Source organism: Erigeron canadensis, chromosome 5, assembly GCF_010389155.1.
Source record: "Erigeron canadensis isolate Cc75 chromosome 5, C_canadensis_v1, whole genome shotgun sequence".
Lineage (NCBI taxonomy): Eukaryota > Viridiplantae > Streptophyta > Magnoliopsida > Asterales > Asteraceae > Erigeron > Erigeron canadensis.
The window spans coordinates 22,495,180-22,512,561 of record NC_057765.1 but is presented as its reverse complement, the minus strand read 5'-3'; the positions used below and the strand labels follow the sequence as shown (position 1 = coordinate 22,512,561).

The following is a 17,382-nucleotide window of genomic DNA, read 5'->3' as shown; positions in this document are numbered from 1 at the left end:
TTGGCAACTTTAGCCCCTAAACGGCTATATAGTTGAAAACAGGTTCAAAAAAGTGACAACTTTAGTCCTTAACGGCTAGTTTTCAAAATGACTATATATACACTTCAAGTGAACCACCATTTGACACCACTCTTGCATATATTCAGCTATATTATACCAAAACACACTTTCGTATACATAAATCATCATGAACAACCAGTTTCATTCAAGTTTATCAACGTACATGAGACCCGATTTCTTTCCTATTGAAGACGATGATGAAGAGCTTTTTGGCATCATGGCCGAATGTGTTGATTTCCTTGAACAAGGTGAATCATCAAGACCATACATACCTCGTATGGTCGTCGAAAGAGATCGTTATGGTGCTGACGAGCGCCTAATGGCAGCTTACTTTAACGAAAACCCAAAGTATTCGTTGAAGAGCTTTAGGCGACGATTCCGTATGTCAAGACCTATGTTCATGCACATTGTGAACGACATAATATCATACGCATCTCGCATCTAGGTCCTGTGCCTTTGCATTTTAAAAGAATGCAAGACAAGCAGCTTGATGCCCGAGGAAAGCCTAGTTTCAGCACCATCCAAAAGTGTGTATGCGCCATACGTCAATTGGTGTATGGCTTCAATCCCGACTCGCTTGACGAGTATCTACCAAAATGGGTGAAGAAACATCAAGGTGTTATCTAGACTATTACTGTAAGTGTGTGTTCGAACTTTACAGGGATGAATATTTGCGTAGACCAACATCGGATGACATACAACGTTTGTACGCTCGACATGAAGAGCTTCATGGCTTCCCAGGCATGCTTGGAAGCATTGATTGCATGCACTGGCCTTGGAGGAACTGTCCCAAGGCATGGCAAGGTCAGTTTACGCGTGGTGATCACGGTCATCCAACCATCATGCTTGAAGCAGTAGCTTCATACGATAGGTGGATCTGGCATGCTTTTTTCGGCACAGCTGGTTCGAACAATGATATAAATGTTCTGAACCAGTCGCCTTTATTTAGGGAAATCATTGAAGATCGTGCACCTGATAGCTCGTTCAATGTTAATGGCACCCACTACAAAAAGGGTTACTATCTCGCAGACGGCATTTATCCCGAATGGTCGAATTTTGTAAATCGTATTCATGCCCTCAAGATGAGAAGCGGAAGAAATTTAAAAAGTTTCAAGAAAGTGCCCGGAAGGATGTCGAGCGTGCCTTTGGAGGGCTTCAAAACTCATGGCACATTCTAACCCAGCCAGCAAGATCAAAAAGCGTGAATCGGATCACTCGAGCAATGTATGCCTGTGTTATATTGCATAACATGAAGGTTGAAGACGCGGGGTACGCCATAAGCTCACTCAAGGATGGAGACGACATTGATCCAATCGTCTTACCAGAGCGTACGTTCGAGGAAAGGATTGCACTTCACCAACGTACCAGCAAGGAGCTTCGAGATCGCAATGTGCATCATGCTCTTCGTCATGATCTTACGGAGCATATATGGCGCCTCCCGGCTTAATGTTTTATTTTAATGTGTGTTTCCTTTATTTGAATTATTGTAATGTGTTTTTTATAATAAATTGTGTAATGTTTTTATTTTTAATGAAGTGTTTTTTATTTGGGTATGTTTTAGTTTGTTATAATTTTAGAGGGTTAAAAGTGTAAAGTTTGGATAAATTGGTAGAATTAAATAATTGGTGGGTTCAAGACTAGTCTTTGGTGCATAAGTCCATCGGGTGCATTTTGAGGGGATTAGTCCTTGGAGTATTTTTTGCTGATGTGACACTAACAGGGACTAGTCTTTGGTGGATGAGTCATCACCATTGGGCAGACTCTTATGATTCTTATTTTACAATGATGAAATTTAGGGCGCGTTTGGTTCACAGATTCTGATGAAATCTGATGGAATTGGAATTGAATTCCATCCCGTGGTATGTTTGGTTGTCAAAAGATAATGGAATTTCATTCCATTGGAATGTAAACATTTCATCAAATGATGGAATCTCCAATCCATGGGGTTATTGAATGGAATTTCATTACTTCATTCTCTTGAATTTTAAAAAAACAAAAAACATTCCATCAAATTCCATTCTTTCGGAATCTAATTCCGTTGCAAAATTTCATTCCTTACAAAGACATTCTGTGAACCAAACGCGCCCTTAGGTTGTTAGCGATACAGTCATGAGCTAAGAGAGTCGGTAAAAACAAGAAATATATTTGGAAATAATACTACGGAGTATAGTGGTCAAATCAATTCAAGTTTATGCATCAAAATCAAAATCCTCCGTATAAATATCAGCACCATATATCTAGTAGGGATGTTAAGATTTCATTGAGTACATCAATGCTTATCTTTTTAAGAATTTCGTACTACTAATTGATCTTCCTAATGTTATTTCTTCAAATTTTATGCTAGTTTTTATTGATTTATTAATTTATTTTTAGTACCATATTAAACACCAACTTTATTATTGATTACTTTCATCAGAATGCTAATGCACATGACACTAAACGCATAGAATTAAACAAGAATTCATCCTAATTAACACCAATGTCTTCCAATGTTAGTCTATTCGAGTTCATGATTTTCGTAAGCACCCTTTAAAAATCTGAGAATATCAGTTATCTTGACTAATGAATCATCATTATTTCGATTTCCAAAGTTGGGCCTTAAACTTGTGAAGGCGTATTGACCTATTATTGGTTGTCCTTTAGATAAAGCACCTAAAGGTGTACTTTTACTAGCATTTAACATCCCTGCAAAACTAACATCAACTATACTTTTGAGTTCTCATACAAGCTACTTATGGACCAGAAGAAATAGTGTGTGATGGATTATTGTCATCTTTGTCTTCTTGTACTTCGGTGTCATCTCGTATTTATATATATATACATTTAATGAACATATTAGTTAATATTGGCTTGATTAGAAGAACGCTTGTCTACCGTCCTATACTCAAAGATCTCTCAAACGTTTTGTGATAAATACAGATACAAGCTATATAACACTTTGGACTGACATAACATCAAACATATGTAATGTAGCTCTAAAAACCCGATATACCCGGTAAACCACAACTAGAACTAACCATCTTCGTTGGGTGCTATAAAAATAATCAAAGTAATTCACAACCGATGAATAGTGTTAGACGTGGGTTAAAAACGGTTCCTTATATAGAGAGACCTTATATACGCGATGAAACCATATTTTGAGACTCACTTATAACACCATTGTCTTTGCTGTCACCATTGTAGTTGGTTTTAAGATGGGAAGAAAAGGACTCCACCTATTCAGAAAATTTTTACTGTAAAAAATAAATATAAATCCATAAGGGCTAATTACTTGGAAAGTCATTCAACTTGTCTCGAATACCTTTTCCGGGGTTCAAACAAAAAAAAGTTCTATTATAAGGAAAAAAACCCGGCTAAAATATCTTTTTTAGGCATCCGTACAAGTAGCCGATTACTTTATAATTTCTATTATATTTAAAATTATCTAACTAGACCAAATTAATGATGTGTTTTGCCACGTAAGTTGCTAAGTCATTACTATGTACACTATCACCTAAAACATCAAATCATTTACACCTATATCTATCAATCAATATTTACAGATATACAACACCCATATTCAATCTTTCAATCTATATCTATATTTACAGATAATCAACACCCAAATTCAATCTTTCAATCTATATCTATATGTCGATATAACACCCATTTCCCAATCTACTCTACTATCACTTTAAACTAAAATCGAAACCCAAAAAAGTAATACCCCCGTTCATTAAAATCGAAACCCAAAAATCAGGCAAAAATTTTCTTGAGATGGATGTGATTAATTTCAGTACACATGATGATGATAATGGTGGTGGTGGCTGGGATTTTGTTTATAAAGAATTTATAGATTTTAGATGTTGCAGAATTGTTGTATGGCCTCCTCCCAATCATGAATTGCTGCCATGGCCACCCCCTGGTGGTCGGCAGCCAGCCCAGAAGCGGCGGCCTGTGGTGGTTCAGTAGCGGCAGGCGGCGGTTGTGTTGAGGAATTAGGGTTTTCAACCGATTTTAATGGAGAAATCGGTGCAAGTTGATCAGAATTAAACGAATCAGCAACAAAAGAAGAAGAAAAAGAAGAGGATCTGAGATTTGAATTGAATTAATAAATTTCGGATTTAAGACTTCATCGGAAAACTCCCACCAGCAAACGCACCTTCGCCATCACCAGAAAACGCCCACCAACCATCAAACCTCCGCATCAACGTTTTTTCAAATCTTGAAATTGGTAATGTGAAACATGGTGTAACATCCCAATATTTTAAGGTAATTGAAAATTAACACTTTTTATAGTTTTGACATTTAATTAATTTCCTAGCATTTTATTTTGAGATAAGGGGTTAATTTAGTTGGAACTTTAGTGACTAGCGGGTATTTTACCCATAAAAATTAGAATGGGACATGGCTATCAGGAAATAAGCCAGCCAATTCATCTATATGACTTATAACTCCCACTTCAAAATTTCTACTCTTCTCCTAACTATCTTATTTTCTCAAATTCTTCCAAAGTACATGCAATTGAATCTTCAAATTATAAATTAAAGAACCTTAATCTTTGAACAATAACAACAATCACCACCATGTGAATAAGAAATTGAAATTTGAGGGTTGTATAGAGGTGGTGGTGGCCAAAATTCTTAAGAAGAAAAAGGGGGAAGAATTGTGATTGAAAGCCCTAATCTCTTGTCTCTCACATTGAGATATTGATTTTCATAACCTTAGTTTAATTTGTTATTGAAATTTAAGGTTCTTAGCCTTAGATTTGGGGGTTTTTGCTATTGGAGATTTTCAAGTAAAACCCTAACTAAATTTGATTGATAAATGGATGATTGATTGAAAGAATTGTTGTTAATGAAAATCCCCCTTGGTAAGAATCTCATATTTTATGGTGTTTGTCTAGTGATTATGAAATAAAGCTTTATTTTGAGAAGTTGGAATTTGTTGAAAAAGTGTGTAGTAGCCAAACACCATAATCTTAGAGTTGTTGAATGCAAGTAGATGTTTGTAAGAAGTTGAGTCATGGAACTCATAGATGATATGCGATTATTCTTGTATAGGTGTTGAAGAACAAATTGTTTAACTTGTAGCCTTGTAGTGCCAAATAGCCAAGTTTGAGGTGAGTATATATGCATATAATCATATTCTTGTTATTAGAGGTCATAGGTGGGTAAATTCCTATGACCCATAGTTTGATTGTTTGTAAGAACTAGTAGGTGGGTAAATTCCTACTAGTCATATTGTATGTAAGAGCTAGTAGGTGGGTAAATTCCTACTAGCCAAAATATCCATGGCCATGTGAAAATATATGTGTGATGTTTGATATGAATGATATGGCTAGCTTGCTAGGCTTTTGTGGTCCTTGATGCACAATGTTAAATTAGCATGATTATGATTGTATGTGTATGCATTCACTAAGCGTTGCTTATGTTTTAGTTGTTTAACTCTTTTTTTAGGAGTTGATAGTAGCAAGGGCAAGGAAGTAACCGAGTGAAGTTCAAGTTGGAAGATCTTGCCACCTAGAGGTTGGCATTTTTGGTACCTTGGGTAGATGATCCCTTTGGTACATGTTGGCTCTTGATACAATTCCTTTTGGTTAATCTAATTTTGGTAAAAATTCTGGAAATTTGGTGGTTGTGATGAATATGTAAGCTTTTGATAAAATTTGTGAATGACTTGACAAATTATCCAAGTTGGGTAATTAACCCACTTGTTGAACAATGTGTTTGTAAAGCTTGTATAGATGACAAGTCTTTTGTAATGGTGTTTTATATGTCATGAACAAGTTTGGATTAGTTTATGAAAGGATTTGAAGTGAAATGGCATTTTGGTTGAAACCATTTTTTTTTTGTTAAGGTGCAGGAAAGTTGATTTTGAACAAAAATTTTCTGCAGGTAGTCCCACTGCGCCGCAGTGGGGAGTCATCCAGACTCACTGCGCCGCAGTGGGCTTATGGTCAAATTAGGCCATGGGTTTCCACTGTGCCGCAGTGGGTGTGTATTGCCTCACTGCGCTGCAGTGGGGTACAAAAAAAATATATATTCGATTTTGATTAAAAAGGTATGGGTTCTTACACCGGGGGATCTTGATGAGGAGATCGAAATTGAGTTGAAAATCACTAGATTGTACCAAAGCCCCATGTTACTCTCTTTTCTTGATGGGTTTCCGGCACCTGTGGTGGCGCCACTGGTAACGACGGACCAAATAACTGATCTGAACATATTCTTGAAATGAAAAGAATCTAGATGTATATACTAAAACTGAAGGGAGTAGCCCGTTCCATGTCTTGGAATTCGTTCGGAACGCCCCCAGAACTCCTCTCCTTGGCCCCAGGGGGCGTTCCACTTCGTTTGAAACCGTGCCCATTTCGAAATCGAACGCGTCGGATGGCTTTGGCTCTATCTGTTTGACCGCATAGGAAACCGAAAAAGGCATTTAATTGTTTTTTTTATTTTTTTAAATCCTATTTTATTACCTTATATAAATATATTATACCTATATCTATCTATCTTCATCTTCTTTCTATCATCTATATCTAATTTTTCTTTAAAAAAAAACACACGTTCTCCAAACACAACCGAAAATGTTTCCAAATCAATGGGGGTTGAACCTTTTTTTAAACCAAAACGCAGGTAACACTCAAAGAACACCCTTCCAACCCGATTTACTTGATGATCCTAATCTTCACCAAAACCCGGAGTTTATTCAATCACTTGGTACAATGAACATTGGATCACCGATGACTCCGCCGAGAAATAGGACACCGTGGATTTGACAAGATAAATTCGGTTTTAATTCCTCTCCGTCGGGTTTCGCTTAAACACCCGACGGCATGTTTGGTAAAATTTATATATGTTTTCCGTTTTTATATATATATATATATATAGAGAGAGAGAGAAAAGTGAGTATGGAGCTGTTATGTACCCAACTTGGGTGAAAAACCCCTCACATAACAATATTTTAATATTTTGAATAAATGCTTGCCCCCCCCCCATGATTTTTATGGTTTAAAAAAAGGTGTGTGAGAGGTTTTTCAACCAACTTAGGTGCCTAACAGGCTCATATTCTCTTCCCCCATATATATATATATATTATTTTCGGTATATATAAATATATATATATATTTATATATATAAATATATATTTATATATTTCGGATATAGAAATATATAAATATATATATATATAGATATGGTTCTATGTTTATTTGTTTGTTTTTAAGATTCACAACGGATGATCAATACACCACCGGCGGGTTCCTCTTTCGAAGATTTGGAGGCGGTTCAAGAGACACAACACGAAGTTAGTGTTTCGTCTTCTCAAAAAGAGAGACGAAAACATCGAAAGAGAGACACCAACGAGCCGAAGAAAATACCATCCTAACTAAATTGGACGGAAGCGGAAAGCTTGGCATTATGTCGCAATTGGGTTGATGTTTCTGAAGACCCCAAATGCGGTATATATTTATTTATATATATTTATATAATTTACGGTTTATATATATATTTATATAAATTACGGTTTATATTTATAAATATTTATATAATTTTCGGTTTATATATATATTTATATTATTTACGGTTTATATATATATATATTTATTTATGTTTATTCACGGTTAAATATATATATATATATTTATGTTTTTGTAGCAAATTATCAAAAGGCTCGGACTTTTTGGTCGAAGGTTCAAGAGGGTTATCATACAATCTTGAATAGGTCGACATACCGAGGCATTGAATCGTTACAGGGGAAGTGGCGAAAAATCTGGACTAACGTCACCAAGTTCAATGCTATTATAACTCGGCTTAGTGGTTTGGGTTATCAAAGTGGTACAAGCGAACAGGATTTGATTAGTAATGCGTGTAGCGAGTATAATTCTCTAAACCCGAATTTTAATTTTTTAAAGGAATGGCAGTGTTTGAGCAGAAGTTCATAGTGGGAGGTTATTCAAACTATGGAGTCGATGAGTAGTCAGGGTGAGCCGAGTTCAAAAAGGTCTAAGACGACATCGGACAGTTCGGGACAGAAAAGTGTGGGGTCATCTTCGAGGGTTGCATTTGACCTTAATGATATTGATGAGGAGGAACCGCAACCACAACTATTTAGGTTGAGCCGTCCGGTTGGGAGAGATCAGGCTAAAAAAGCCGGACGTGCGGGGGGGATCACGGAAGGGGAAGGTGGCGACGGCGGCGGATGAGGAGGTGTTTAACTTAGCGATGGAGATGCGGACTTTGCAAGAACAGGGCAAGCAACGCCAAGAGATCGAACTTAAGAAGCTTCAACTCAAGTCCAAAAAACAACGAAGCAGAGATATGGAGTTATTGGCTAAGGACTTGTCTACTGTCCATCCGGCTAACCGAACTGCTTCGCTAGAGGAGCAGGCTAGGATTCGTGCCGAATATGGATATGAGTAGTTTTAGAATGTTTTTATTAAGTATTTTTAATTTGAATTTGTATTGTATTTTTAATTTGAATTTTAGTAAGTCGTTTTGATTATTTGAAGTTTTATTTACAATTTTAAGCTTTATTCTATATATAAATAACATATATAATCAATAAATAACATATATAATAAATAAATTACATTTAATAATTATAAAAAAAATTATATAAAAAAAAGGAATGCCTTGGGGGCATTCCTCCACCCCAAAGGAATGGGGAAATGCCCCTTATGATTGGTACAAGACACGTGTCAAGCATGGAGTAGAGTAGGGGCATTCCCATAATCCTCTACTCTCTTAGTCTAAGTTGTTGATGTTGTTTTGAAGGTGAACATGATGATTCATGTTTATTACAGTATTATATGATGCTCAAATATTAATTTGTTAGAAGTTGGAAAAGAAGATGGGGATAAGGAGTGTTTTGACATATGTGTGTGTGATGTTACTTGCAGAGTGAGTGTACACATCGCTGTTAGATGAAAAATTGAATGGGTGTACATATCGCTCTTAGATGAAGAATTGAATGGGATTGATAGGTATAAATGGAGATACTGGATAGATGAATGAATAACAATTTTGTTGTCAAGAAATAGTTTGATGTTAAACAAGGAATTGAATGGCTTATGTGTTAAAAATTTTGTTAAGTAACCGGCAAAAACATGTTCACATAAGCAAAAACATGACGCGATCTCCTTATACATATTTTAACCGGGTTTTTTTTCAATAATAGAATTTTTTTTGTTTGGGTCCCGGAAAAGGTAGTTGAGACAATTTGTATAACTTTCCTAAGTAACCAGCCGGAAAAAAAATCCATTTATAAAACCTAAAAATTTCCTAATTTTTGAACCTGCCAAAGTGCCAAGACAAGCAGAAAACTTTGCTTCTTTTCAGTATCAAAAACACTACAAACATCACATGGGTTTTGCATCAGCATCATCAACAACAGCGGGGGTTTAGAATTAGATCAATTTTTCTCCAAAAATGTGGAGAAACCAACAACTTATTATTAAGATTAGAACAAGAATACCCTTATTATCAACCTGGATTCCAAAAACCCTAAACCCTAAATTTGTATCTCTCCAAGAACCAATCACCCAATTTCAAAACCCACCAAATTTCTCAACTTTATCTTTCTTCTTTCCTAAACAACCAATATCGGTTTCACAAAACCACCCCCAATATCATCTTATTATATCGAATCCCAAAATTCTTGGAAACATTTTCAATAGTTTCTTCTGTTCATCTAGTTTCAGTAGCTGTTGGAATTGTAAGCATGACAAGGCGTTTCTGATTTGTGAATCTTGTGGAAGTATCCAGCCTGTTGATTATTTCACCATTTTTGGTTTGTAAGTGTTTCTCTTTAGATTTCTTTTTAAAATCTTAATTAATAGCCCTAATGTGAAGTTCTTGATGGATAATGTTGGATATATCTAAAAAAAATAAGATTAATATTTGCTTGAGGTTTTAGTTGGATTTTTATAGCTTTGTTCCTTATTGTAATTTGAAAATTTTGATTAGGATTAAGATTGTAATATTGCTTTGGAATGTTATATGCATTGCTAGCAAATAGGATTTGGAATGGATGAATAACAGGTTGGTCGCTACATGAACAAGTTTAGATGTCTGCAAATACCATGCTGTGTATGTTGGTTAATTGTTGTTTGTGGAACGTACCTTTTGCATACGCGAATAAGAATACAGAGGCATGGAAGACGGGCGTTCTTGGTCTTATTCTAGTGCGATATGGTTGCTGCTAGATGTTGTGTGACATATCTGTTATTTAGTTTGTCTTTGGAGGATACTGCAAATAGTCTTATAGGTATACTAGTACTTAGACCCCGCGATGCGCTTGCAGCCTTAAATAATTTTTTTAACCTTTATTGCATAATTGTATCCCTATTCATAGGTTATTTACTAAAATAAGATGATCTAAAAAATATTATAACCAATATACGTATATTCATGAATACCACATCAATCCTAATCTAAAACACCACAATGGTAGTGAATACAATATCTAAAACACTGCATCAATCCTTAAGGCTGACTTTGCAGAAACTATTTAACTGCAAATGCAGTGTCTTCCAAACAATGGTTTCCCCCATAACACAATCATTCAAATATAATACAATTATAAAACTAAAACAAAAAAGAAAAATCTTTAAGGGTGACTTTGCACAAATGATTTTGAACTGCGTACTACAAAATCTCAAATGATACCGCACATATTAAATAGAAGGTAAGAAAATATCGAGTCTAAGCATTTAGTACTATTAACAATAAGACAATAAATATCATTGCTCGCTCACTTCTGATGGGGCGATAACACCGGCATATATTTAGCAACACATCACATACTTGATCCAAATTACCCTGTAAAAAAATTACTTTTTTAACATAAAAAGATCCTTATAAAGGCTAAACAAAAATGTGCCTATAACTGAAAAGAGTATCCAATCCTAGTCCGTAGAAAATACATTTGACTTGGTCACAACACAGACCATCAAACATTTAATCCAAGAATCCCCCAAAAAATTACATTTGTGCTCTGCACTAATTGATTTAAACCCATATCTACGATGTGAGAGTGCAATCTTGAACTTTTTGCAAAGAGGGAACCTCATCACTCCCAGTAACCAGTGTTGACGATGAGCTTGAAAGGCAAAGATGGCTGCAAAACATTTATTTCTATCAGTTTTCAACGTTAGGAAAGATCTTGCGGACATAAAAGCCTTCTACCTAGAAATTTTTTTTGCAGACATGAAGTCAGATGTCCGCATATGCATCAGGATTCCCGCTTTCTTGCTAATCATTGTATCGCCTAAAGCACCCAGAGTGTTACACTAACAATCCTGCAACGAAAACATAGTATTTTTAGGAGGTCATTCTAGACTCTGTATGCTGCTTGTACAGAGGGAAACGGTAGGAGGTCCTTACACCGTTAATTAGCCAAGTTGAACTCAACTATCTGACCACTGTTGCTTTTCTGTGTAGGGTTTCCAGTGGAGGTAATGTAACATATAAGGTCTGCAGCTGCATTATTTACTTAGTCAATAACACTTACAATAAAAGAAAAACTGCAGACAAACGGTTAACTGAACAAAACCTGGTTAACACACGTGAAACTTTTTCCTTACTATGGGAACTTGGGAGGTAGACATTGTTTATCAATCTAGACATAAAGAACTTTTCCATCTTTTAAAAAAACTTCATGACCAGTACCAAAAATAAATTAAGCTAAAAGATGTAAACCAATAACGTCTTGCATAGTTTAATGTTAGTAATGAACTTGAAAGGCGGTGTATGAGTTTGCTAACAAAAACACTTGCAGAGCTTACCTTTTTGGAAGTTGGCTCCTTATGAAGTTTGTCTAAGGTGGGAGTCGGGTCCAAGGATATAGAGAACTTAATATCCTGGATTCGGCTTTCTACGTTGTTCATAAAAAGAGTTGAATTTTGTCATATTCCTGAAAAATTGAAATGTCTTTTAAATGCAAAAAAAAAAAACTATCTAAACCATATCATTTATTACTTATATAGTAAAACAACACATCTTTATACTACGCAAGTGTTTCAGTTTGCTTATTTGAAATGTTCATTTACTTTGAAAATAAGCAAACTATTATGCATTGTCCGCTTAGTTACGTAGATACATACATACATATCAAATGTGTCATGAAGCATAAGTTAGACAAACCAGGTGCATCATTAGACATCACACTTGATGGGGTTTGAAGGTTCAGTTTAGATCCGAAACTAAGGTAAATAACCAGCTTCTTTACGCTGTGACAGTTAAGGTAAGTTTACATTAATCTCTTAACGTTTGATAAGTTAAAATCAGATAGAGACTGACAAACAAACCTCCCTAGTAGCTTCATTCTAAACACATTAAGTGCCTGTCTTTCCATATGTTGAGCACCCATATAAATAATACACTGCAACCCTAAATGGGCACACACAGTGGCAATTGCAGCTTTGAAGAATTAATTTTGTAGCCAGATGCGACATTCTCAAATCCTACGTGAATTTACTCAATTACTAAAGCACCTAGATCACAATGTTTGCTTTCTTTCGCTTCCACACACACTCTCTGTATATGTGAGGCTTTTGGGAAAGTGTACATGTATACATATAATGATAGTGTGCAACTTTTTTGAAGGATCTAATAGTAATAGCTACTTGCTAACCACCAAATGATTTCATAAATATGGTTTTTCATCGGTTCTCTTTTCAATAACCTAAAGTTTGGATGCTTGAGTTACCAACCGTATTTATAAATAAGTATTTGTAATTACACAAAATAAATGAAGAGCTAAAAGGAAAAAAAAAGATGTCAATGGAGTACTCTTACATTGTGACCTTGTAAAAAGGCATGATCAAATGTTAAAATATCAGCAACCAGGTTTCTGCAATATAAATACGACATTAGAGATTTAGCAAACCGTTAACTACAACATTAAATAATTAGATAGTGCTTATACCTTTTTGCTAAGAGTAAAAACATTTTAGTTATCGACAAATCCCATGTAGCTCCAATCAATAGCCTATTTTTATATTTTTTCCTATTTCATCTTGAAGACATGCACGTGCATTATTCCACCCCGCAGCCTGGTAGAAGACAAACACAAAATACTCCCCACCAAAATGAGCAAAGAAACAGGGGAAAATGTTGGAGTATATAAACATATATCCATAAAGTGATCAAGTTGATATGGAAAACTTAACATTATAAACATCAAGCACAAAACCATGACAATGGTATAGCATAATAGCAAAACCATGGCTCCGCCGACAACATACAAGATTCAGGAAACCCACAAAATGCTTCAAAAGGTAAATACTGCATATCTAGATAAAAATGACTACATAATAAAGGGCTTTGGGAGTAGTATATAACCAATTGTGCTTCACAAGGAAGTGATTAAGTAGGTAATTAGTCAAAGTCAACTTGATAAATACTAGTTATAAGTACATAAACATTGTCGCGGTACTACGGTAGTATCTTCAAACCAGCTCAGCATCTTTTCCTCTTTCTCGTTTTGTCTTCCGTTATGAACTTGTCGCTCCATCATCTACAATTCCAACAGTTGGTACCAAAACTTAAAGGTGGTGATAATAGACGAGTTGGATAACATGTTCAGGTAGAAACCGGTTTTTTAAGTAATGTAAGATTTATGTATTCCCATACACATTGAATTCAACTTCTTTCTTTTTCAATTAAATCTTTTAACCAAATCGTATAACATCTTATTTTCATAGGTATTCCAAGCTCGTACAAATGATATACCATCAATGCATATTATTAAAGTTTGAAAATAAACTGACAAGTCAAAATACCAAAAGTTGTGTTACCTATTTGAGAGATGATAAGCGACGGCAGGCAGCATGAACAGCAAGATAAATGGCGAGATGGAGATTTCTTATGTACTTCTTTGTTCATGTTATATGGGTCGTTGTGGTTGAGACCCATGTCTAATCACTGAAAATCAATGCTTTCGAACCCCTTATTTGTATAAAGTACGGGCCCTACTTTTATTTCGACTTACATAAATTAGCTGTGGTACCTTGTCAGACAATTAGTACTTCTGGTCTAACCATATAAATGGATCTTATGAATTGAAATTTTCTGAGAGTAAAACTGCATTCTGCTAGCAGATCATGGAAATTAGGGAAGCAGTGGAAGAAGCCCCCGACAACCGAGCACTGATTCAGATTCAATCCCAGGTACAAGTGACAACATCTTGCAATGCGTTGGCTTCTTACAGCTAAGCCTTTTAGAAATAATTTAGTGCTTGTGAAACTCATTCAAAACTGTTTTTCTTATAGATGGAGGAACTTGGACGTTGGTCTTAATTGTTTGCAAATGCTTTTGAAAGTAAAAAATACGGTGAGGATATCAAATCAATTCAAAGAATGACCTACTACCATCTTGTGAATGAAGAGATTGTTAAGAGGCTCTGTTATTTTGAGCCGTTTCGTGACATATAGATAAAAAGCATTACAGGTGGTGTTGTTTGGCACTTGATGTATGAGAATAGGCCTTAACAAGGAACATGAATTCATTTGATTTGTTAAAGCCCACATTGTAGGGAAATAGCGAGAATGTTATACTCTGTGTGCCAAAATTGAATAAAGATGTTGTATACATGCTTACACTTCTGTTTACCTTGTGTTCTTGGTTTGGTGTTAGATTCTTCGTTTAGGAGATTTGGTGTCACCGTATTATGCACGGGTAAGGCTACCATAAGTAAGTAGTTTTATCTATGAAAGCCCACACGTTGGTTTATGAGATGACAAATCGATATGGAAAGGGAGAGCATATGTATGTTAACAATATTTAGTCATAGGTTCAAGTAAGCTACATATTACATAATGAAATATTCATTTGAAAACTAAATTTTTTTTGAAAACTAGAAAACTGTTTAACTGTCCAAAATACATTGTGATTTAAATATAACATGTCTTTTAATTGTGTTAGGTTTAAATCACAATGTAATTTTATAACGTGTGAAAATAAGAAAATTGTTTAAACACACTATGATGTAAACTTAAAACAATGTGTTTTCTAAAAAAATTTAAAAACACATTGTGTTAAATTCAGATCACAGTGTGTTTTAGCTAGTTTTTTAGTTTTCATGATAATTTTAGTTTTCAAATGATTAAAAACCCTAAATACATAATAGGTACAAGTAAGCTACAATATGTATAATTTCTGTGTATAATTAAACGATTCAGTACAACATAATGAGCATATATGTGCTAATACACAAAAAAACAAACAGTAAAAAGAAAATTTTAAATAGAGTTAATTGCAAGATTGGTCCTTGTGGTATGTATCATTTTGCAATGGGGGTCCCTAGTTTAAGAATTTTTAGCAATCTTGGTCCAAAGCTGACGGATCTGTTAAAAACTATCGTCAAGTGTGCATGTGATAGGCACGTGCAGGGGTATTTATGTATATTCCAAATTAAATAACTGATATATTTATGTATATTCCATTGCTTCTTCCCAGATCCACCTTTTTTTTACAAAATCCTAATCAAATTCAATAATTGTAAACAAAGTTCACAAAAGTAGAAACAAATTAGTATCCTTTATACGAACTGATTACATCACCATCCCATCTTCACACCTTCAAATTCTCTCTCTCTCTCTCTCTATATATATATATATATTGAAAAGTTATTTTGAGAACATTTTTTTCTGCGAGAACCTTTGAGAAGTTTTAAAATCAAGCCCAGCTGATGATTATTCTTTACATGAAAATTGTTTTTTGATTGTTTTCTGAATAACTTATGTGTAATTTTGAAGTTTATAATTGTGTGGAGGCATGGATTATCATCCGTTATACAATTATGTTGAGATTTGGATTCTTGATCACATGTGCACGAATATTGCTATGATTACATGCGATCGACTTGCATACATGTGATCAGAGCAATATATATATATATATATATTCATGTATGTGTGTGTATATATTTAATAGTTTATGGAGGTCATCTGGTGGTGGCCAGTGGCGAAGCTAAAAAATTTTGAGTGGGGGGTTCGGGATCTAAAATTTTTTTTCCTAATGTTATTTTTCAGGTAATATGTTCGAGTCAGTGATTCGATTCGGGTCGGGTAAAAAATTAGATACTATTATTATAAAAAAAAGTTTCAATCACGGCAAAACTAAACATTTGTCTAAGACAAGTAAACACTAAAAAGGAGACAAACTGTTGGTAACTGGTTCGATTCACTGAATAAATTAGAGTTCAGTCTTTCAACCTTTAAAAACCTTGAATTCAGTTGGCTAAGCTTTTATTTAAGTAATGAGTTTTAGTTTGGGCTAGGTAATTTTGTCGGCTTATGTAAAATGTAATGGATCAATTTTATTGCTTAGTATATAAAAAAAATTTCACAATTAAAATGGGGGGTCGAAACCGAGTATATTGAAATTTTTCTACACGAAAACAATATACTCCGTACATCGCAAAAAAAAATTTCGGGGGGTCGGGCGCCCCTCCCGGCCCCTATGTAGCTACGCCCTTGGTGGTGGCGACGGTTATGGAAGTCGTCCGGTTGTGGTGGCGGCTATGGTAGTCGGCTGGTGGTGGCGATAGGTATTTGTGGTGGTGAAAGAAAAAAGGGGTTTTTAAAACCTAACCCATTTTCCGGTAATCGATCTATCCAAGAGTATTTCTTTAGTGGATATATATGTGTTAGTATGTATATCTGTGTTTGTATACCTAGATTAATTTCATAGAGATAGGTATAGATAAAGTTGTTACAGTAAGAATTTTGTAAGGAATTAAAATTGGTATATAGCTATCATTATCATGATGTTGAAATAATAGTTGGAGAACATGCTACCTTCGAATGAGAGATAATAACTGTTAACGTTTAAGCACATAACCTTTTACCTGGAGAAGTTTAAATCCATTAGAACTAATTACTAGATCTGTTTATCTTTATTATTATTATTATTATCTTTATTATTATTGTTATTATATAGGTGGGTTTGTGTTGGATCTAAAACTTTGAGAATGGAAATATGAATTTATTTTTGGTGTATATGAATATTTTAGATTGACGATGATATGATTCCTACAAGAAAGATTAGTAGCATTCACTTAACCCAATTTTTTGTTTAATTTGGAAAATACAAAAATACCCTCTGCACATGTGCATAACGTGCACACTTGACGATACTTTATAACGGCTCCGTCAATTTTGGATCAAGATTGCTAAAAGTTCTTGAAATAGGAACCTCATTGCAACGAAACTTGAAAAGGGACCACCATTACAAAAAGATACAAACCATAGGGACCAATCTTGCATTAAACTCTTTTAGATATGAAAAAGTAACTGGCACAATGTATAAAACAAAAAGGGCTCGACTCTTAAAGTCAGCG

The 17,382-nt window shown here is 34.8% G+C and overlaps 1 protein-coding gene and 1 long non-coding RNA gene across 2 annotated transcripts; both read left to right on the top strand.

Annotated features, from left to right (window-relative positions):
- The first annotated feature begins 223 nt into the window (after positions 1-223).
- LOC122601349 lies at positions 224-1,507 on the top strand. Its single transcript, XM_043774116.1, has 3 exons — positions 224-408; positions 722-1,199; positions 1,316-1,507. Exons 1-3 carry the CDS (start codon positions 224-226, stop codon positions 1,505-1,507), a joined length of 855 nt encoding a protein of 284 aa, XP_043630051.1.
- A 7,909-nt stretch (positions 1,508-9,416) lies between these two features.
- On the top strand, positions 9,417-14,650 carry LOC122598855. The gene is made up of 3 exons (XR_006323761.1): positions 9,417-9,832; positions 14,141-14,209; positions 14,312-14,650. It is a non-coding gene; the product is annotated as an uncharacterized LOC122598855 (long non-coding RNA).
- The last annotated feature ends 2,732 nt before the right edge of the window (positions 14,651-17,382 follow it).